This window comes from Sinocyclocheilus anshuiensis, unplaced genomic scaffold, assembly GCF_001515605.1.
Source record: "Sinocyclocheilus anshuiensis isolate Anshui unplaced genomic scaffold, SAMN03320099.WGS_v1.1 scaffold1450, whole genome shotgun sequence".
In the NCBI taxonomy this organism is placed as follows: Eukaryota; Metazoa; Chordata; class Actinopteri; order Cypriniformes; family Cyprinidae; genus Sinocyclocheilus; species Sinocyclocheilus anshuiensis.
In genome coordinates this window covers 1-23,304 of record NW_015558640.1, presented here as the reverse complement: position 1 = coordinate 23,304, position 23,304 = coordinate 1, and the positions used below count along the sequence as shown (strand labels likewise).

Here is a 23,304-nt window from a genome sequence, read left to right as displayed (position 1 = left end):
GGTTGCTATGTGGTTGCTAAGGTGTTCTGAGTGGCTGTAGAGGTTGCTATGTGGTTGCTAAGGTGTTCTGAGTGGCTGTAGAGGTTGCTATGTGGTTGCTAAGGTGTTCTGAGTGGCTGTAGAGGTTGCTATGTGGTTGCTAAGGTGTTCTGAGTGGCTGTAGAGGTTGCTATGTGGTTGCTAAGGTGTTCTGAGTGGCTGTAGAGGTTGCTATGTGGTTGCTAAGGTGTTCTGAGTGGCTGTAGAGGTTGCTATGTGGTTGCTAAGGTGTTCTGAGTGGCTGTAGAGGTTGCTATGTGGTTGCTAAGGTGTTCTGAGTGGCTGTAGAGGTTGCTATGTGGTTGCTAAGGTGTTCTGAGTGGCTGTAGAGGTTGCTATGTGGTTGCTAAGGTGTTCTGAGTGGCTGTAGAGGTTGCTATGTGGTTGCTAAGGTGTTCTGAGTGGCTGTAGAGGTTGCTATGTGGTTGCTAAGGTGTTCTGAGTGGCTGTAGAGGTTGCTATGTGGTTGCTAAGGTGTTCTGAGTGGCTGTAGAGGTTGCTATGTGGTTGCTAAGGTGTTCTGAGTGGCTGTAGAGGTTGCTATGTGGTTGCTAAGGTGTTCTGAGTGGCTGTAGAGGTTGCTATGTGGTTGCTAAGGTGTTCTGAGTGGCTGTAGAGGTTGCTATGTGGTTGCTAAGGTGTTCTGAGTGGCTGTAGAGGTTGCTATGTGGTTGCTAAGGTGTTCTGAGTGGCTGTAGAGGTTGCTATGTGGTTGCTAAGGTGTTCTGAGTGGCTGTAGAGGTTGCTATGTGGTTGCTAAGGTGTTCTGAGTGGCTGTAGAGGTTGCTATGTGGTTGCTAAGGTGTTCTGAGTGGCTGTAGAGGTTGCTATGTGGTTGCTAAGGTGTTCTGAGTGGCTGTAGAGGTTGCTATGTGGTTGCTAAGGTGTTCTGAGTGGCTGTAGAGGTTGCTATGTGGTTGCTAAGGTGTTCTGAGTGGCTGTAGAGGTTGCTATGTGGTTGCTAAGGTGTTCTGAGTGGCTGTAGAGGTTGCTATGTGGTTGCTAAGGTGTTCTGAGTGGCTGTAGAGGTTGCTATGTGGTTGCTAAGGTGTTCTGAGTGGCTGTAGAGGTTGCTATGTGGTTGCTAAGGTGTTCTGAGTGGCTGTAGAGGTTGCTATGTGGTTGCTAAGGTGTTCTGAGTGGCTGTAGAGGTTGCTATGTGGTTGCTAAGGTGTTCTGAGTGGCTGTAGAGGTTGCTATGTGGTTGCTAAGGTGTTCTGAGTGGCTGTAGAGGTTGCTATGTGGTTGCTAAGGTGTTCTGAGTGGCTGTAGAGGTTGCTATGTGGTTGCTAAGGTGTTCTGAGTGGCTGTAGAGGTTGCTATGTGGTTGCTAAGGTGTTCTGAGTGGCTGTAGAGGTTGCTATGTGGTTGCTAAGGTGTTCTGAGTGGCTGTAGAGGTTGCTATGTGGTTGCTAAGGTGTTCTGAGTGGCTGTAGAGGTTGCTATGTGGTTGCTAAGGTGTTCTGAGTGGCTGTAGAGGTTGCTATGTGGTTGCTAAGGTGTTCTGAGTGGCTGTAGAGGTTGCTATGTGGTTGCTAAGGTGTTCTGAGTGGCTGTAGAGGTTGCTATGTGGTTGCTAAGGTGTTCTGAGTGGCTGTAGAGGTTGCTATGTGGTTGCTAAGGTGTTCTGAGTGGCTGTAGAGGTTGCTATGTGGTTGCTAAGGTGTTCTGAGTGGCTGTAGAGGTTGCTATGTGGTTGCTAAGGTGTTCTGAGTGGCTGTAGAGGTTGCTATGTGGTTGCTAAGGTGTTCTGAGTGGCTGTAGAGGTTGCTATGTGGTTGCTAAGGTGTTCTGAGTGGCTGTAGAGGTTGCTATGTGGTTGCTAAGGTGTTCTGAGTGGCTGTAGAGGTTGCTATGTGGTTGCTAAGGTGTTCTGAGTGGCTGTAGAGGTTGCTATGTGGTTGCTAAGGTGTTCTGAGTGGCTGTAGAGGTTGCTATGTGGTTGCTAAGGTGTTCTGAGTGGCTGTAGAGGTTGCTATGTGGTTGCTAAGGTGTTCTGAGTGGCTGTAGAGGTTGCTATGTGGTTGCTAAGGTGTTCTGAGTGGCTGTAGAGGTTGCTATGTGGTTGCTAAGGTGTTCTGAGTGGCTGTAGAGGTTGCTATGTGGTTGCTAAGGTGTTCTGAGTGGCTGTAGAGGTTGCTATGTGGTTGCTAAGGTGTTCTGAGTGGCTGTAGAGGTTGCTATGTGGTTGCTAAGGTGTTCTGAGTGGCTGTAGAGGTTGCTATGTGGTTGCTAAGGTGTTCTGAGTGGCTGTAGAGGTTGCTATGTGGTTGCTAAGGTGTTCTGAGTGGCTGTAGAGGTTGCTATGTGGTTGCTAAGGTGTTCTGAGTGGCTGTAGAGGTTGCTATGTGGTTGCAAAGGTGTCCTGAGGGGATTTTATGTTGCTATGCGGTTGCTAAGGTGCTCTGAGTAGTTTTAGAGGTTGTTATGTGGTTGCTAATGTGTGTTTTTTAGATGTTACTGTGTGGTTGCTAAGGTGTTCCGAATGTTTTTTTTATGTTGCTATGCAGTTGCTGGGGTGTTCTGAGTGGTTGTAGAGGTTGCTAATGTGTTCTTTTTATGTTGCTATGCGGTTGCTAGGGTGTTCTGAGTAGTTTTAGAGGTTGCTATGTGGTTGCAAAGGTGTCCTGAGTGGTTTTTATGTTGCTATGCGGTTGCTAGGGTGTTCTGAGTAGTTTTAGAGGTTGCTATGTGGTTGCAAAGGTGTCCTGAGTGGTTTTTATGTTGCTATGCGGTTGCTAGGGTGTTCTGAGTAGTTTTAGAGGTTGCTATGTGGTTGCAAAGGTGTCCTGAGTGGTTTTTATGTTGCTATGCGGTTGCTAGGGTGTTCTGAGTAGTTTTAGAGGTTGCTATGTGGTTGCAAAGGTGTCCTGAGTGGTTTTTATGTTGCTATGCGGTTGCTAGGGTGTTCTGAGTAGTTTTAGAGGTTGCTATGTGGTTGCAAAGGTGTCCTGAGTGGTTTTTATGTTGCTATGCAGTTGCTACTGTGTTCTGGGTAGTTTTAGAAGTTGTTATGTGGTTTGCAAGGTGCTCTGAGTAGTTTTAGAGGTTGTTATGTGGTTGCTAACGTGTGTTTTTTAGATGTTACTGTGTGGTTGCTAAGGTGTTCAGAATGTTTTTTTTTTATGTTGCTATGCAGTTGCTGGGGTGTTATGAGTGGTTGTAGAGGTTGCTAACGTGTTTTTTTATGTTGCTATGCGGTTGCTAGGGTGTTCTGAGTAGTTTTAGAGGTTGCTATGTGGTTGCAAAGGTGTCCTGAGTGGTTTTTATGTTGCTATGCGGTTGCTAAGGTGCTCTGAGTAGTTTTAGAGGTTGTTATGTGGTTGCTAATGTGTGTTTTTTTAGATGTTACTGTGTGGTTGCTAATGTGTTCAGAATGTTTTTTTTATGTTGCTATGCAGTTGCTGGGGTGTTCTGAGTGGTGTTTATGTTGCTATATGGTTGCTAAGGTGTTCTGAGTGCTTTTAGCATATTCCTATGCAGTTGCTAGGTTGTTTTGAGTGGTGTTAATGCTATATGGTTGCTAAGGTGTTCTGAGTGGTGTTTATTATACTATGCAATTGCTAGGCTGTTTGGAGTGGTTTTAGATGTTACTGTGCGGTTGCTAAGGCATTCGGAGTGGTTTTAGATGTTGATATGTGGTTTCTAAGGTCTTCTGGGTTGTTTTTATGTTGCTATGCAGTTGCTAGGGTGTTCTGAGTGGTCTTTATGTAGCTATGTGGTTTCCAGACTGTTCTAAGTGTTTTTTGTTGCTATGTGGTTGCTAAGGAGTTCTGAGTGGTTTTAAATGTTGCTGTGCGGTTGCTAGGGCGTTCTGGTCGGTTTCTGTGATATTCTGGTCTCTAGATATGGTTTAAGCGTGGGATTATGATTATGTTTCTCATTTATTCACTGAGTTCAAAGGTCATACCCTCCAAGCTGAAGATCTTCTCTCCCAGAGCATCGACGATATCCTTCAAGGCAGACTCGTCGGTGACGCTGAAGAAGTGCTCCTCGGGATCGGTGGCGATGAACTTGATTTCCCTCAGAAAAGCTTCAGGATTGATCCCTCGCCGATTATAGTAGCCAAGAACCTGGAACGGCATTGGAATATCTGAACTATATGTTCACCTGTTCAAAAACAACTCAAGAATTTGGGTCACATGACCGATGGAGCAAAGTAAACCTGAAGAACACATCTGGAGGATTCTACTGGAAATAGGCAGTAACTCACCGCAATACCGTACAAGGTGATATTATCCTTCTCACTTTCCTCCACGGCTTTCCGAAGGTTTGGGCTGTCGTGCGATTCTCCATCAGTGATGACAATCATGACTTTCTTAGCGTCTGGACGTCCTCCGTGTTTGAATGCTTGAGTTCTGTTATAAATACATATACATAGACATGTACATGCAGTGCTGGGTTGATTACTTACAAATTGTATGACGAATATTGTAACATAATCCATTACTCTACACATTTTAGGTAATATAATCGGACTACTTTTAGATTACTTTTGACCTAACTCGTTTATCACATTGATTTAAATAGGACAATCTTGTACTATATTGATATAAAAATACAAAAAAGAAAGAAAATATATTCCATTCGTTGTTATTAACATTACATCTCGTCACGGTTTCCTAAGCTGGGGTTCATGAAGGAAGTTTAATGAAAAGCTAATAATTTATTAAAACATAAAAATGTAAAATTAAAATAAATAATATAATCTAATTACAAGTACTTAATTTTTGGAATCTGTTTAGGTAATCCAGATTACATGTAATCAGTTATTACCCAGAACTGTACATTTCATTGAAATGAGAATCACACATTGTTGCTTTGATAATTAAATTCATCCATGCAAAGGGATTCAATTTGTTTAAATAATGTATGTAGCCGAGGAGTTTTTCCAAAATTATTCTCCATTTTAGTGTGATTTATGGAATTGCAAATCATCTTGACTCATTTGAGTTGTGTGGAAGCTTATTTCTGTCACAGAATATACAGTATATATATATATATATACATATATACAAGCAATTCTGACCTTTTTTCTTGCAATTGTGAGTTTATGTCTCAGAATTACAAGTTTACATCTCACAATTTGGACTTCTAAAAAAAACAGAATTGTGAGTTATAAAATAAGGTTTAGAGATGTAAACTGACAATTGAGAGTTTATAACTTACAATTGTGAGATATAAACTCGCAATTCTAAGAAAAAAATTCTGAGATGCAATTAAAAATTATTTATTTTTTAATTCCATTGCAGAAATAAGCCTCTATAGATTAGCCTTATTTTCAATGTAAATAGCGATGCACATAAGTTGGTGAACGGCAGACAGACAAACACGCCACTGTACCGAGCCTCACTGATTGCGAGAGCTGTGCGTGTTTCCTCTCCGCCTCGCTGGTCGATATTCTTAGCTGCCTCGACAACCTCCTCAACTGTACGGAAATCATCCAGCCGAAACTCGTTCATCACTCTCGCACCATACTGGACCACCCCTACCTGGACAACAGGACACAACACCTGGTGAGATGACAGCTAACTTCTATATGCTTTAACATGTCGTATTCTTGTCAAATTCTTTTGTCCAGCTTAGTATCTGTAAATTTTCTATAAATCATTAAAAATAACTCTAGATATTTCCACAATGCATCATGGTAGGCAGGGTGTTGCCATGCAGTTGCTAGGGTGTTATGAGTGATTTTAAATGTTGCTATGCAGTTGCTAGGGTGGTCTGAGTTGTTGATATGTAGTTGCTAGGGTGTTCTGATTAGTTTTTATGTTGCTATGTGGTTGCTAGGTTGTTCTGAATAGTTTGTATGTTCCTATGCGGTTGCTAGGGTGTTCAGAGTAGTTTTTTATGTTGCTATGCATTTGCTAGGTTGTTCTGGATAGTGGTTGCTAGGTTGTTCTGAGTAGTTTTTTTATGTTGCTATGTGGTTGCTAGGTTGTTCTGGGTAGTTTTTATGTTGCTGTATGGTTGTTAGGTTGTTCTGAGGAGTTTTTAGGTTGCAGTTGCTAGGGTGTTCTGAGTTGTTGATATGTAGTTACTAGGGTGTTCTGAGTAGTTTTTATGTTGCTATGTGGTTGCTAGGTTGTTCTGAGTAGTTTTTATGTTGCTATGCGGTTGCTAGGGTGTTCTGGGTAGTTTTTATGTTGCTATGGGGTTGCTAGGGTGTTCAGAGTAGTTTTTGTTGCTAGGGTATTCTGAGGGGTTTTAAATCTTGCTATGTTGTTTGTAAGGTGTTTTGAGTGTTTTTTCATATGTTGCTATGTGGTTGCTAGGGTGTTCTGAGAAGTTTTTATGTTGCTATGTGGTTGCTAGGTTGTTCTGGATAGGTTTTATGTTGCTATGCGGTTGCTAGGTTGTTCTGGGTAGTTTTTATGCTGCTACGCGGTTGCTAGGTTGTTCTGAGTAGTTTTTATGTTGCTGTGTGGTTGCTAGGTTGTTCTGGGTAGTTTTTGTTGCTTTGTGGTTGCTAGGGTATTCTGAGTGGTTTTAAATCTTGCTATGTTGTTTCTAAGGTGTTTTGAGTGGTTTTTCATAGTTTGCTCTGTGGTTGCTAGGTTGTTCTGAGGAGTTTTTAGGTTGCTAGGATGTTCTGCTATGTGGTTACTAGGGTTTTCTGAGTGGTTTTAAATTTTGCTATGTTGTTTCTAAGGTGTTTTGAGTGTTTTTTCATATGTTGCTATGTTGTTTCTAGGTTGTTCAGAGTAGTTTTATGTTGCTAAGTGGTTGCTAGGTTGTTCAGAGTAGTTTTATGTTGCTATGCGGTTGCTATGGTGTTCTGAGTAGTTTTTATGTTGCTATGCGGTTTCTTGGGTGTTCTGAGTAGATTTTATGTTGCTCTGTGGTTGCTAGGTTTTTCTGAGGAGTTTTTAGGTTGTTATGCAGTTGCTAGGATGTTTTTGTTGCTATGTGGTTGCTAGAGTATTCTGAGTAGTTTTAAATCTTGCTATGTTGTTTCTAAGGTGTTTTGAGTGGTTTTTCATATGTTGCTATGTTGTTTCTAAGTTGCTCTGAGTAGTTTTTATGTTGCTATGCTGTTGCTAGGGTGTTCAGAGCCGTTTTTATGTTGCTATGCGGTTGCTATGGTGTTCTGAGTAGCTTTTAGGTTGTTATGAGATTGCTTGGATGTTCTGGGTAGTTTTTGTTGCTATGCAGTTGCTAGGGTGTTCTGAGTGGTTTTAAATGTTGTTAATTGATATTCTGTTAATACTTTTGTATATTGTCTTGAATGATCACATTAGTTTGCACTGTTTTGACGAGTTCCTGATCCTCAGGAGTACAGTGGTAAGTGCTGTAATTGTACAAACCTAGCGTTTCACAAATCAAAGTCAGAACAGTCCAAAACTGATTTTCCAGGTCGTAATTCAGACGCACCTGGATCTGTCCTGGACCGATGTAAAACTTCTGCAGCACATTTATCAGGAAATCTTGAACCTCGTACCAGGGGTAGATGGAGTTGGATCCATCTAACACAATCACTATGTCCATGTAGGTCTCACATCCTGTGGAGAAACTGCTGCTGTCAATATGCATGTGATCTTCAATACTTAATGAGAAGAATCTTCATCAATGAAGAGTTTGGCTTTACTTTGAAAGGCTGGAGCGATGCTGTGGGTGAAGTTGAAGCTGCTGTTGACTCTTGAACAGATGCCTGTGCTGTAGTAGGAACTTCCACACTCGTACGACCACAGCGGCCCACACGCCTAAAACACAGTCAGCATAAAACCATTTTCAGAACCTATTTTGATTTTTGATGAAAAATTACGATCTTTTTGCATTAAGCATATTACCACAAAGCTGTTGTCTTTCGGGTTGGAGGTGAGAGTCATTCCCAACCTCATTTTCTCTTTGCGTTCAGACACATTGTTCAGGGATATCTTTCCTTAAAAACAGCCGAACAGCAAGAGAAAGTTAAGAGAAAGAATTACAAAATGTTTTGTTAAATTTTGCCTTTCTGAAGCTTAAAGGGACAGTTCACCCAAAAATGAACTTTTGCAGGCCATCCAAGATGTAGGTGCCTTTCTTTCGTGAGTAGAACAGTAAAGAAGATTCTTTTAGCTAAAACCGTGGTCCTTTGTGATTCAATAAATGCAAGTCAATGGCTGCCCATCTTTTGAGAACAAAAAAAGTATACGTATATAGGCAACAGAAAATGAATACCCGTGCCTCCTGATGATATATTGCGGTCTTATGAAGCGAAATGATCGGTCTGTGCAACATTATTTACAACATTATTACCAGTAATCCAGAGCCTCGGGCAAACGGTCCGGAGTGATGTCCGGTTCATGAACTAATCATTCTTTTGAACAGGTTCTTTTTAGCGAACTAGATGAATCAGTTCACCAAATCGGACTGAAGCATCTGAAACAGTTCGTGGCTCGAGCAGCACAGATCTACAAGTTCCTCAATCAAAACTGACTTTCAGGCGCCTGACAGTCACCTCGACTCGAAATCAGCCAAAATAGTGGTGTATCTGATTCTATGATGAATAAACTCATTCAAGTTCCTCCAACAGTCACTGAACTGAGCAAACACTTCGACTCGGACCGAAGATGAAGGGGCCAAATGACAGTTTTTATGGTTTCTCATTGTTTATGTAAAAAGGTAAGCTCATGAAGACTGGTTTATTCACTTTATATGCTTTAGACAAGTAAAACATATGACGTTTCACATCATTATTGGGTGCTTTAATAATATAATTGCGTATACGTGACGTCATTGCGTGATTATGCAAATGAACTAGTGAATTGAACCAGTTCATTGAATCGAACTGTCTGAAAGAACCGAATCTGATTTCCCCGTTTGCCTGAGGCTCTGGATTATATGTAATAATGCTGTAAATAATGTTCAGTTTCTTGCACAGACCGATCGTTTCGCTTCATAAGACCACGGGTGTTAATTTTGTGTTCCTTTTTATTATTCTCAAAAACAGGCAGCCGCTGACGTGCATTTTCTGAATCACCAAGGATCACGGTTTCAGCTAAAAATCTTCCTTACTGTTCTACTCAAGAAAAAAGTCACCTTCGTCTTGAATGGTAAATTAACAGCACATTTTCATTATTGGGCTACTTATTCCTTTTGAGGTGTCAGATGATGTGATGTGATACCTAAATGCAGTCGTGTGCAGTTTGCGGCAGGTTTGCTGTCTAGTGGACATCTGTAGACATCACCTGTCTGGTGTTCACCGCTGCTCTCAAAGGGAGCTCCAACCAGGAGCCTGAAATGCAAGAATATACTTCCTTAAATACTTATACACCATGCATTTTTTGATCAGGTTTAATTGGTTGATGTAATCTTCAATTATGCATGATGCTTGATTAAAATCTAGTTTGGGATATTTGGTTTTTCTTGCGTACTTTTACAGCTTCAACTGTTGTTTTTATTTGAGAATAAATTGGTGAACGGTAGCAGATCCTTCCAAATAGCCATTTTATGAGAAACACAAACAGGATCACAAGTTCAACATTCCAGCTGCGTTCCAGTCGAAGTCATTCACTCCCTGATAGGAGGAAAACCCTACACAAGCCCAGCAGCAGGAAACCGCTAAGCAGATTTTTCCAGCTTCTGAGGTACGTTTGAGACGGAGCCAATACCAGAAACCAACAGCAAACTCGGTAATGCTGTTCACGTTGAGATCAAGACGTTTAGAGCTGCGACGACAAACCGCATCCCAGAGTTTGGCCTGTGAAATCCATCTATGGCAATGTTTACATTCCTCCCCTGCCACTGCGACCTACAGTCAATTTGTGCTCTTGTCATATGGTCAATATTGAGAAAAAGCCAGCATAAACTAGTCTAAGGTGGTTTGTTGGTCTTAACTGGCCACCAAAGTGGTTTTCAGTAGTCAGGATAAATGTAGTTTGATGGTTTTACCTGCAACCGTGTTTTGAATCAAAAACATAGCTGTCAGTCAATTCACATTCTTGTCATATTGTCAGTATGAAAGGAAAAAAAACAGCATAAACCAGTCTAAAGTGGTTTGTTGGTTTTAACTAGACACCAGGGTGGTTTTCACTAGTCAGGATGGTCTAGTTTGATAGTTTTATAGAGGTTTGGGGCACTTAAACCAGCTAAGCATGCTAAAAAACAGCTTCAAGCTGAGAAACCAACTAAACCTACTAAGACCAGCAAACTACCTTATGCTGGTTTAAAGGTGTTTTTTGGTTTTAACTGGCCACTGGGGTGGTTTTCACTAGTCTGGATGGTCTTTGATGGTTTTATCTACAAACACGTGTTTTGTATCACAGTCAGCCAATTCTCAGACTTGTCAAAATGTAAATATATATATAACAAAAAAAACTAACAACATAAAATAGGTGGTTTGTTGGTTTTGTAGTCAAGAAAATCTAGTTTGTTGGTTTTAGAGAAGTTCTGAACACTAAACCAGCTGAAAAGCAGCTTCACCAGGCTGAGAAACCAACTGAACCTTACTAAGACCAGCAAAGCAAACCATCTTATGCTGGTTAAAACTAGTCAATTAAGCAGGGTAAATAATTTGCTGTATATTAAAGAGTGAAGATTTTCAAAATAAAACAAATTATTGGAGTACTGTATGTTTCACAAGAAAATAGCTACTATTTCAGTTTTTCTACTCTAAAATTTCAATGTTAAAAATTGATTAAATGTGTTGCCATTTCTTTGTAACTGTTTATGAAGCAATTTCTGAGTGAAAATGTTTCTACAAAATGTTTCTTCCATTTTTTTTTTCAGTGTACCATAGTAGGATTTGTTTTTGCTTTAAGTCACATGACGGATTTGTTTTTGGGATGTGCAGCACTCTCAGTTCCCACAATGCACCACTTTCTGAACGCCAGTCATTATTGGAATGTACTGTTACTCTTTGGCACCTGTAGTGAAGGTTTAGTCTATCCTGAGGCAAAGTTATTTCAGGAACGCCAAGTTCAACCCGGTTGTTTTTCCAAGCCAGCCGATGCTAATTCAACATGCCAGGGCTTTCAGAATAAATTGGAGCTCAATGTCTTAAAGGATGACAGACCAGTCTCTCTCTCATCCTAAACAACATACAAGTATCCCAGCATACTCTTTAATGAATAGTTTAGTCTTTGTTTACTAAACATCATGTTGATCCAAACCTGTATGCTGTTACTTTGCCTTTCATTTACATTGTGATAGAAGCCAGGACACTAATTGCTCGGTGAATCCATCCAAATGTATTTTATTTGGAGATGAAATGTCTATCTTGCAGTTTGTTTAGGTTTTCCACAATGCCATGACAGAGTCTGATATTTTATCCTATAATGATTTTTTGGGTTAGCAGCAAACTATATGATTGCAAAATGGTGGAGAAATTGTGCAAAGGCTTGTATAGCACTGATTGGCTTTCATAGCATTGAATTAACATTCAATCTAAGTTTGCACAAAATAAACATGGTCATGTCAAGATACATAAAACATACATGCATAAAACCTAGGGGTTAAACACTGGGACAGGTAACTGAAAGGCTGTAGGTTCAAATCCAATCAAGAGTTGACTGATAAACTATCACAATTTTGAGGGCAGTGTTTCAGTAACCACTTCTATAGTTCAGCTTTTCCAGGTGCTGCTACACTGGCATCTATACTGAACAACATGTGTACTTAAAGTAATTCATTCTCTTTTTTTCCAGCACAAACACGCAAACTTACCATGCAAATGAGGCTTATTAGTATGTATGTTATGCATTTTATCCAAACTTACATCGCATTTCAAGTTCATGCATTTACTGGGTATCAAACAGCATTTTGTTTAAAGGTGACATATCATGAAAATCGGACTTTTCCAGGTTTTAATAGGCATTTTCAAAATTATATAATAAATGATCTGTGGAGTATTTTTGAGCTGAAACTTCACAGACACATTCTGGGGACACCAGAGACTTATATTACATATTGTAAAATGGGGCATAATATGTCACCTTTAAAAGAGCTGTTTATGTATATTTTCCTGCTTAAACAGCCAATTGCATTTGGTTGTGTTGTGCACCGTTACCGGATTTGCTTAATTTTATGTGCTATAACAATGCAGACGACATATGCAAATGAGGGCTAACAGCATGTGCAATTCATTTTTAGTGAATTTTCCCCTATGGCTTTGTTCACACAGCCTTGTCCGACTCAAATCCGTTTAGTTGATTGTAGTCTGAATCGCAAAAACTGTGTGAAATCTGTAGTTTTTACAAACCCAATTTTTATGCGGTCTGAAATCTGATTAAAATTGGAATTTTAGTAATGCATTTGAGTCTAAACAGTAGGATCAGATTAGTATTAGTTGTAATATCTCAGGTATTGACTTCACTGTCTGAACAAACGGATCCAATTTCAGCACTTGCACAGCGATATTGGATTTGAAAAACAAATGGGAATCGGGTGCAAAGCCACTTCGCGTTCTTCCAGGAGCTGTAATAATTGTACCATACATCACTTCTGATAAAAGCATCTGCTGATGACATTAGCTCGAAACCCAGCTGAAATATAGACTGATGTTGTTCTTAATCTTGCATATCGGAACATGATGACATGTGGATACCAGTATCCCTAAAGTACTACAAATTCTTCAGCTCTTAAGTTATGTTGAGGAAATGAATCACTGAAACAGGATCAGCGACTAGTACTTTTTAGTGTTTACCATTAATGTCAACCCATTTTACGTCTGTAATGTGATGTATTTTTATATGAAACTGGATACTCTACAAAAAAAAAAAAAACATTTCTTACTTGCTATTTTTGTCTTGTTTTCCAGTACAAATATTTAAACTTTCTTAAATCAAGATTCATATACTTGAAAAGAAAATGTATTTAATATATCAAGTTTTGTTTTCTTAAAAAAAAAAAAATCAAACTTAAGTGTTTATGCTTAATTTAAAGGGAAAACAAGATTACCCCCCCCCCCCAAACAAAATTCAGAAAACAAAACTTAATATATTATATCATTATGCATCTAAATATAAATATATCTTGATTTATCTTCTTGATCTTCAGAAGTTATGAAGACAAATGTGCACTGATAAATTATGGGGTGCTGTCAGAATGAAAATATTCATAATAGAAAGCAATATCAGATATTAATATCAGTATTTTAGCTGGAAGCAATGGTTTAAAGTTAAAACGTCTTGATGGATTTGTTTCTTACAAACACGCAGCTTTTGTCTTCTCCAGATGTTAACTGATGGACTGGAGTGCTGTGGATTACGTGTGGATTATTGTGATGTTTTTATCAGCTGTTTGGACTCTCATTCTGACGGCACCCATTCACTGAACTATTCCTTTATGTAAATAGAGGCGATTTTTGTTTCATATGGAATTAAAACAAAAAAACATCCAGACTCTTACATGTAAACAGGATGCACTCAGACCTTGGCTAGAACAGCAGGGGGCCATTTTTTTGAATAATTTGCAACACTTAATTTTAGATGCATGTGTTTTTAAGAACTAAAAATATTTTTATGCATTAGTGCATGAAGCAAAACACTCCTTTGACTTTAAGTGACATTCTACAGAAATGGAAAAGCAGCATTACTCTCTGCGCAGTAAATCACATTCCAGATGGAAGCGCGCGCCACACGGTTTGTCTTGAGATGGGATGCACAGGAGGGGGTTTGGGAATTACAAGCCACAAAACACATACTTTCCAGAGCTCGCGCTCACAGACGGGTCGAGACAAGTGCAAATACTTTCCACTTATTTACCTGCGCACATCAAAGGCCCCCAGGTTTTCCCAAAGGCCCCCGTCAATGATGACAAACCTCAGGATTAAATAATAGGAAGGATTTAGGGGTTTTGATGCCGTGGGAGTTTGGTTAATGATATTCTTTTGTGTGTCGGCGCTTTTATGAGTCAAAAACAATACCCTGTGTTTTAAAGGTTGTAAGCTGTGAGAGTGTAATTGATTGGCTTTACTATATACAGACCAGCTGGGTTACAGTAATGGCATTACTTATCATGATGAGATGACGCATGTCACATTCTGCATGGCTGCAATTATACAGGCACCTGGTCCTGAAATGTATTACGTTTAACATTGTGGTCTACCTAAATCTGATTTAATTTTATTTATATTAAACCGTTTCTCACTTAGAGTCACATGGTCTGTCAGACTTCATAAAGAGAGAGACACTGAAACATTGCGATGCTTTCAAAACATTGATCCGTCATCATTCATGTGAGCTTGGGGTGGGACTTGTCTGTTTGAAATTAGAATAAACATTTTAAATTAAAAATGATAAATTCTCTTGACATTAATATCTACGATAGGCTTTAAAGAGATAGTTCACCCAAAAATGAAAATGAACCCATGATTTACTCACCGCTTTATAATGTCAGTGAATGGGTGTTGAGATTTTGAAGTCCAATAAAGTGCATCCATCCATCATAAAAAGTACTCCACGTGGCTCCGGGGGTTAATAAAGACACCCTGAAGCAAACTGATGCGTTTTTGTAAGAAAAATATCCATATTTAAAACTTTATAAACTCTAATCTCTAGCTTCCGCTAACTATTGTACGCGCATTCACGAGACGATATTAACCCCCTGGAGCCGTGTGGAGCACTTTTAATGATGGATGGAGCCCTTTATTGGACTTCAAAATCTCAACACCCATTCACTGCCATTATATAGCTTGGAAGAGCCAGGACGTTTTTAAATATAACTCTGATTGTATTCGTCTGAGAGAAGAAAGTCATGTACACCTAGGATGGCTTGAGGGTGAGTAAATCATGGGCTAATTTTCATTTTAGGATGAACTGTCCTTTTAAGTAAATATTATTAACGTAGTATTTCCTTCAGGTTTCCTTTTTGCAGTGGACCATTTTTAATGTTGGAAAATATATCTTGTTTTGATATAAATACCTTTTTATTAACTAACCTCACTTTGCTTGCAATTATAATCCATAACACTGAATTTGTAAGACTAGATGTCCTTGCTAGTATGACTCACTTGCTTCTATGAACATATGTTATTGGCTGTCATTGTGAATGGTTTTGTTTATTGCTTATTTAATTCCTCATGTGCAGATGCAGCTATGTTTGATTTACTTAAGCAAGAGCCATACGTCTTCAAGAGAGTTTCGTGATCGAATCTGAGACTGTGTGTTTGCCAGCAGACAGAAGAAGCATGAGCACGATCGCATTTCACAGCAGTATTTCATCGGAAGAAATGATGGATGAAACTATTCAAGAAGAGAACTATTGCTGAAACTGAGCTTTTCTCTGTAATATCTCGATAGTTTCTTCTAGACAGCAGTGAGAGAGAGCAAATGAAGACTTTTGCTGTAGTATTTCTCCTGAGGAAAAGTCAAGCTATGCTCAGATTTGCCAAGGCATGAAAGTCAGGGATCTCAACATCAGAGCTGTAAAATGTTCATTTGGGAATGTTCTCTCAGGCCTATGAAACTCAAACTGGGAATATAAATTCAAGGTTGCCATCAGATGATCTTTTCAAATCAGTTTCTGAAGAAGCAGTCTTACCATTTGTGGCCGTCTGCCTCGTGTTGTTGAACCGTATATCCAAACTGAGCCTCCGTCGACCCCTTAATGATTTTTGCATGTCTGGTGTCGATATTAAAGCAGGTCCGCCGCCCTGAAATAAACAAAAACAGCTTTTCAATTAGATTCAGTTGGGTGTAAATGGATTCAATACATGGTAAAATACCATTTAGACTCTTATATGCTTATATGCAAAACCATCGTTTCCCTTTCATGGGAACTTCGAACTGCGTCCTCTAGGGGTCGCTATGAGAAACCTAGAGGACACAGTGTCTCGTTCCCTACTCAGGGAACCATGGTTACATAAGTAACCTGAGACGTTTTTCATGCATCAATTTTGAGGATTTGGGTTATTTTGTTTCCACAGCTTGTTTTCTTTTAGGCTCATTTAAGTGTTTATTTTATTGCACTTTATTTATTTGCGTCTGTACCTTTAAAGGCTGTTTTCTCCACTTCAGTAACACGCCAAACTTAACAGTTCTATTCCTATCTATATTCTGAAGGTATTTACTGAGGGTTTTTAATTTTTCATATTATTCATATGGTATATTTTTAACGTTTAATTTCTAAATGGTGAACTTTTTTTTTCTGTTGTCAGTATTTTCTGATTAATGAAAGCATAAAAAGTGATATCCAAAATCCCCTCTATAAAGACTTTTGACTCTTTTGAATATATATATATATCTTTTGTAACATATTCTACCATTCAAAAGCTTGGAGTCAGTATAATTGTTTTTTTTTTTTTGGGGAAAGTAATGATAGAAATTAATACTTTTATTTAGCAAGGATGCTTCAAATTGATCAAAAGCGATGATAAAGACATTTATAATGTTACAAAAGATTTCTATTTCAGATAAATGCTGTTCTTCTGAACTTTCTATTCATCAAAGAATCCTGAAAACACTCTGCTCAGCTGTTTTCAACAATAATAATAATAATAAATGTTTTTTGAGCAGCAAATCAGTATATTAGGATGATTTCTGAAGGATCATGTGACTGCAGTAATGATGCTGAAAATACAGCTGCGCATCACAGGAATAAATTACAGTTTAACAGAGATTCACATAGAAAGCAGTTATTTTAAATAGTAAAAATATTTCACAATATTACTGCTTTTGCTTGATGAGCAGAAGAGACTTCTTTAAAAAGCATTAAAAATCTTACTGTTCAAAACTCTTACTGTTGTTTTTTTGAAGTCATAACATAATATTCTGCAAGGAACTGTGCGAAAAATAGACTTTCATTATCGAAACTCTGGCCCTGTAAATCATGCTTTGTCTGAAAAGGAATAAAAGCTGTTGTGTTTTACTGCTTCTGGTGTTCATTTCAACTGAAACTGCAGCGATTTCTACGTATAGTGTATATGTATATACTATACTGTATGTATTTCCAATGACCCTTGCGCTCACATAAGGTGTTACTGATAAAAGGGCTAAATGCTGCAATGCATCTAAAGAACACTTATTCTACTTGTTTGTAGTTCTTAAGGAGGCACAGTTTATCTCGCATGGTTTATCAAACGGTCAGTGAGACCACATGAAACAGCAGTAGATGGTCTTTTCCCACTTCCCTCGGGTTCTGGATGGACATTCGCAGCCTCTGGATTTCATTTAAATGTTTATCGTGATACAGTATCATAGAAGTGACCTCACATCCCCTTTCAAGTTTAATTTCCTGGGGAAACGTGTCCCCTGACAGGGAAAAAAGACGGGTCCTCCATATTCTTCTCTTTTTCTCAGCCAGATGAAAAGTCCCAAAAAGACAGAAGCCCAGGATGAAAAGTCATCACACTTAATAAGACACAGTGGCCTGTCGTGAAGCCAACACGTCAGAAATGAAAATACGCTCCTCACATTCACAGTCTCATTGATTGTGGAATGTGTTTTGGAGAGCGTCGTTTTGTCTCTTTACAGTCTGGCTTCGATACAAGATATAACAGTTTGTGGTGTAATGTATTACCACAGAAAATGATATTCACTTATCCATCAGTTTTGCTTAAAAAAGTAAAAAAAAAAAACCAAAAAAACATGTGGGGGTATGCACTTTGAGGGTTTTAAGAAGAAATGAAATGAATTCTTCCAAACAAAAAAATGTGTTATTAAATTCTAAAGCATAGTTTTAGAGCTGATCTAGGCCAATAGAATTGTAGCTATTTATAGTTCTAGTTGGTATGTAGAAAAAGGCTATCCGTTAACATTTGAGCATGGAAGTGCCAAGAACATGCTGAACATGTTTGCTTATGAGCACTCAGTTCTAGACGGATGTTTTTTGAGTCGTAAAAGCCATGACCTGATAACTCTAGAGCCACAGGAGAATGACACTGGCACCGCAGGAACACACGTAATGACGTCAAAGACAGCATCACTCAGTGAGGGCGATCAATGAATTTTGTGTGAACCCTTTCAGTGTTATTTTAGTGGTATAATAGTATTTATTACTATTTAGAATTAGCTTTTAATTTGAAAGTTTTTTGTCATTTTTAATGCACTTTAGTTTTTTTATATTTCTATTTAGCATTATTTTTATTTTAAGTTTAGTACTTCACCTTCAACTTAATTATTTCAGTTAGTTGCCAAGGCAACATTTCTAATTTGCGTCTTTTTTTTTTCATCTAATATTTACATTTTATTTTATTTCAGCTTTATTTCAATTAAAAAAAAATATTTTTAGCAGTTTTAGTAAACAGTAACAAACACTGGCTGTATTGAAACCAGACTCCTTCAATAAACCGTCTCGGGGAAAATGAAGCCAGCGGTTGTGAAGTCAGCCAGGATCTGTGGCTAAATTACAGCCAGTTTACGACAGTAATGATGATTATAGTGAACGTCATACTCTGGATTCTTGAGAGCATCTGGTGACATTAGAGTGTTTTGTCATGTGTGCTTCACCTGTGTTTGAATTCAAACAGAAGCAAGCCCCCAGTAGCTCTCAGATCGTTCATTATTCTGTCATTATTAAGCTGGTTGGTTGAGCAACCTTACTGTATTAAAATACACATATTGGGTAAAATACATACTTTTCAACTGGATTGAACTATTTTGATCAAAGTTGAATCAGCTTCTCAATACTTTTAACTATTTACTAAAATATAATGTTAGTATAACCTATAGTCTCTCTCTGGCTTCATTCACCAGATTGTTGTAGTGCAATGAGTGCATTATGGGATTGTTTTTCCATGAAGGATACTTGCAATGTTGCCTTAAAAAATTGACAAAAATTTGGTTACTTTGCATCTGTGAAGCCTTAAAATGCTGCAGGCGGATCAAGGTTTGAGAAAAGAGCTACTGGATCTTAAAGTGTTAGCAAACCAGCATGACTAGACTAGGAGACCTGCTGAAACCAGTTTAGGCTGTTTAAGAGGTTTTGTGTATCTGTGTTACAGAAAGGACGTGGGTTTATCCACAGACCGGCTCTGGCTTGGAGGAGAAATGAATCCACGACCAACACATCGGGCCAGAGATGAAGCAGATGCTACACTCACATGGCAAGTGACTGTGAGAGATTCCAGCATGGTAAAGTCTTCACAGAGGGTTTCTGGGAGAGCGCTCTTAAATTTGAATTACTGAACAGGTGGCTCATCTAAGTCTTTAGATATGGCTCAATGTAATTCTCTGGTGCTTTTTCACCTGTTTTATGATCCAGCAGATCTGATCGCTTAATAAAGTAACAGCACACCTGTCCTCAAAAAAAAAAAAAAAAATAAAGTTTGTGACATCAAGTCACATAAGACAACATAAAATTAGGTCAGTATCTCAAAAGTAAATATTGGAGAGAAAAAAACTCTGAGGAAAAAACAAACTGGTTTTGATTAAGCTGAAAGTAGGTTAAAATTATTTTCTCCTCATTGCTCATGATAGCCAATCAGATCAAAGAGAAAGTATTTCTCTGTAAGTATTTAAATGTAATGCATCACAGCGACATCAAATATAGTCCTTCTTTCACATGCGTTTTGAACTAAAGATTATGCCACTTGTCATTAATGGGTGGAGAGCAGGAGTAAGGTCCATTTTCCAAAGCATTCCTTAAAAATATTTAGCCCCAGACGTACTTTTTCCACATGGAGAGACGTCTGTTGTTTTTAGATGACAGTATTTTAGGAGCTCTCGTTCCTCAGAGACGCAGGGAAGAGTGTAGTAAATCTGCACCCTCTGCTGCACGCCGCATGCTAACGCAATTCCCAGTTTCATGCATTCGGACTGAAAGGCTCCTTTGTTTTATTCTTCTCATTAGAAATCGTTCAGCAAATCTTTTTCTGACTCTTACGTATGCTAATGCAAGCAAATTAAGGCATGCACAACAGGTTTGACTGGATGCTACCCCAAAATTACATCTATTACGAATATTTAAAATATTACAATTATTATTAAAGATTATGAACCAGTCTGGGAGCCACAGCTCTTGGAGATCCAGCTATAGCTGAAGTTCTGGCACGTCTAGGTTGGATCGGTCTGTATTCATGAGCTAAGACTTGAAGTAACCACTTCTCAGCTCATTATAAAGCCTTTACGACATTTGTGACGCTGGAGCACAAAAGCAGTCTTAAGTCGCTGGGGTATATTTGTAGCAATAGACAACAATACATTGTATGGGTCAAAATTATAGATTTTTCTTTTATGCCAAAAATCATTAGGATATTAAGTAAAGATCATGTTCCATGAAGATATTTAGTAAATTTCCTACCGTAAATATATCAAAACTTAATTTTTGGTTAGTAATATGCATTGCTAAGAACTTCATTTGGACAACTTTAAAGATGATTTTCTCAATATTTAGATTTTTTTGCACCCTCAGATTCCAGATTTTCAAATATTGTCCTATCCTAACAAACCATACATCAATGAAAAGCTTATTTATCCAGTGTTCAGATGATGTATAAATCTCAATTTCTAAAAATTGACCCTTATGACTGGTTTTGTGCTCCAGGGTCACATATACATATCTCTAGGGATTCAGTCGGCCAGAATTGAGCTTCTCTGCATACATTTAATGCGATCGAACCCGTATATGACATGTGATGTGTGTGTAGGTCCATTAGATGAGTGAGTGTGTAAGTGGATCCAGATTGTGTGTTTGATCCGGGAACTTGATCCTGCTCATAAAAGTCCATCTGGATGTTCTGGACGAAGGTCACACAGTTCCTCCTTTATTACGTTCCCAGAGCAATAGAGACCCAGGTCTAAGAATGTTTTGCTACAGAAATGTTATTTCTGTACGTTTTAAAAAACATTTTTCTTGATTATGCGAGTGTCAAGTGTGAACATTCCATTTTATCACTTTCCACCAATGTTACTTTTGAATGTTCTCTGAACGTTCTGAAACAAGTAGCATTTAAAAAATGTTTCGGGGAAAAAAAAAACATGTGCTCATGGTTTATGAACATGATTAAAGACCAGATGATTTTGAACAAACGTTCTGTTAGCTAATGTTACTGGAAGAACTTGTTCATAACTTTGAGAGAACCTTGCCAGAACGTCTCCTGTTAGCTGGGATTCACTTTATTGGACTTGATATTAACTCGCATGATAAAACCCAAACCATGAGCAACTTTCACTAAAATATCTAAATTATAGATATTTAAATACAATGCAGTAGATTTCAGAACTTATAAAACAGAGAACTTTTATGAGTTTTATCATGCTCGTTAAATAAAAATAATCTCTTTAATATCTCAAAACACCATCCTAGACAGCAATTAGATTCAAATAAAAAGCAAATCAAGACTTTTACCTAAACATCCACAGGTTTCTCCTGAGAGAAATCCCCGGTAGTCTCACATCTGTCTCCTCTGGAGTTTCAGATCTCAACAATGTCTCAAACTGTGCCCAAGATCTCAATATGAACTCATACATTTCTCATGAAACGATCTGAGCTCATTTCACTGCTCTATATTCTTGCTGGAGGACAATCAGATTTACCTCACTTGTGGAGACTGTTGTGTCCTCAAAGTCTATCTAAGCGCACTGACATGAGCATAAGCTTGCATAAGCTCACACACCCCCTTACACTCACACACACTCACCTGGCATCACAGCGGCGATCCACAGCAGAAAGATGTGAGTGTACTCCATAAGTTCACATGTGAATCAGTCGGTGTGTTTGTGTGCATCACAGCAAGAGCAGACAGTCGGGTCTGATCGAGTCCTGAGCCACAGCAGAACTACATCTGAGAAGGAGGAGCTGCCAGCTGCCTCGAGGAGGAGAAAACACACACACACACACACACACACAGAGAGAGAGAGTTTGGAGCAGGTACCTCTCTTGATCCTTTTGCTGCTCTTGAAGCTGCTGTATCTCTCTCTCTCTCTCTCTCCAGATGTGTAGTTCTCCAGCTCTCTGGACTTCACATCTGTGGGAAAACACCACACGTGCTGCTGCCAGAGCTGAACGGACTTCAGTAACATGCTGATTTCTGCTCCATGCATGCTTTCAAAACCTCGAGTTTATTTTCTTGTGGCATCAAGCTTTAAAACTCACATATTTTGAAGAGTTTTGAATCTATGCACTTAATTTCTTCATGCATTACGTCAAAACACTACAGGTAATATTTGTAAAAAAAAAAAAAACTGGAAAAGATTGCCATTACATGTTCTTTTTTTGCAAGTTTTCTGAAATGTTTTATTTTCTTGTGGCATCAAGCTTTAAAACTCACATATTTTGAAGAGTTTTGAATCTATGCACTTAATTTCTTCATGCATTACGTCAAAACACTACAGGTAATATTTGTAAAAAAAACAAAAAAACTGGAAAAGATTGCCGTTACATGTTTTTTTTTGCAAGTTTTCTGAAATGTTAAGTTGCATTATCTAATTTAATATGCCCTAAATTGCTTACATTTCCAGAATATAAATCTGGATAAAGTCGGGTTTAAAATTCTTCTTAAAAAAGGGCATCTATTTTTATCACTCAATAAATCAGAAAATACTGTCAACAGCCAGAGAGAGAGAAAAAACATATTCACCAAGTTTTTAGGAATAAAATGTAAAAAAAAAAAAAATAGGTGAATGATTAAGATAAGTTATATTTTATATATATTAAAACTTATCTTAATCGTACACAGTTTGGGATCAAGATTTGTAAAACAAATACAGTAAAAACAGTAATATAGTGAAATATTATTAGTGTAAAATAACAGTTTTTTTTATTGTAATATACTTTCAAATGTTATTTATTCCTGTGATTTAAGCTGAATTTTCATCAGCCTTCAGAAATCATTCTAATTTATTATCAATATGCTGATTTATTATCAATGTTGGAAACTGTTTTGCTGCTTAAATTTTTTTTTTGGAAACTGTGATACTTTTCAGGATTCTTGAATGAATAAAAAGTTAAAAAGAACAGTGTGTATTAAAAATAGAAATCTTTGGAACATTAAAACAAGAAAAATGTACTTGAGAAGCAACACTGTGTAAGATATTAAGACATGTTTTCAGAGAATATATCTTTAATATGAGTTTTTTCCCACTTGTTTTAAATATAAACTAGTTAAAATCAAGTAAAAAAAAATCTACGATTGCAGTATGACAACACTGCATAAAACATGAAGTCTTTTTTTTTCAGAAATATGATATTTTTATAAATTGTTTTAAATATAAACTAGTTAAAATCAAGTTAAAAAAAATCTACGATTGCAGTATGACAACACTGCATAAAACATTAAGTCTTTTTTTTTCAGAAATATGATATTTTTATAAATTGTTTTAAATATAAACTAGTTAAAATCAAGTTAAAAAAAATCTACGATTGCAGTATGACAACACTGCATAAAACATTAAGTCTTTTTTTTTT

General features: G+C 37.9%; 1 protein-coding gene across 1 annotated transcript in view; it reads right to left on the bottom strand.

Moving 5' to 3' along the window:
• Window positions 1–21,655, bottom strand: part of LOC107680898 (integrin alpha-11-like) — a 60,712-nt gene extending 39,057 nt beyond the window's left edge. Inside the window, exons 1-9 of the mRNA XM_016476970.1 lie at window positions 21,539–21,655; window positions 15,502–15,613; window positions 9,147–9,256; window positions 7,830–7,921; window positions 7,628–7,742; window positions 7,414–7,541; window positions 5,383–5,531; window positions 4,253–4,397; window positions 3,950–4,112 (exon numbers count right to left, since the gene is read on the bottom strand). Coding sequence (XP_016332456.1) covers window positions 3,950–4,112; window positions 4,253–4,397; window positions 5,383–5,531; window positions 7,414–7,541; window positions 7,628–7,742; window positions 7,830–7,921; window positions 9,147–9,256; window positions 15,502–15,613; window positions 21,539–21,587 — 1,063 coding nt within the window. The 5' untranslated portion in view covers window positions 21,588–21,655. The remainder of the gene's footprint in view (window positions 1–3,949; window positions 4,113–4,252; window positions 4,398–5,382; window positions 5,532–7,413; window positions 7,542–7,627; window positions 7,743–7,829; window positions 7,922–9,146; window positions 9,257–15,501; window positions 15,614–21,538) is intronic.
• Window positions 21,656–23,304: the final 1,649 nt, after the last annotated feature.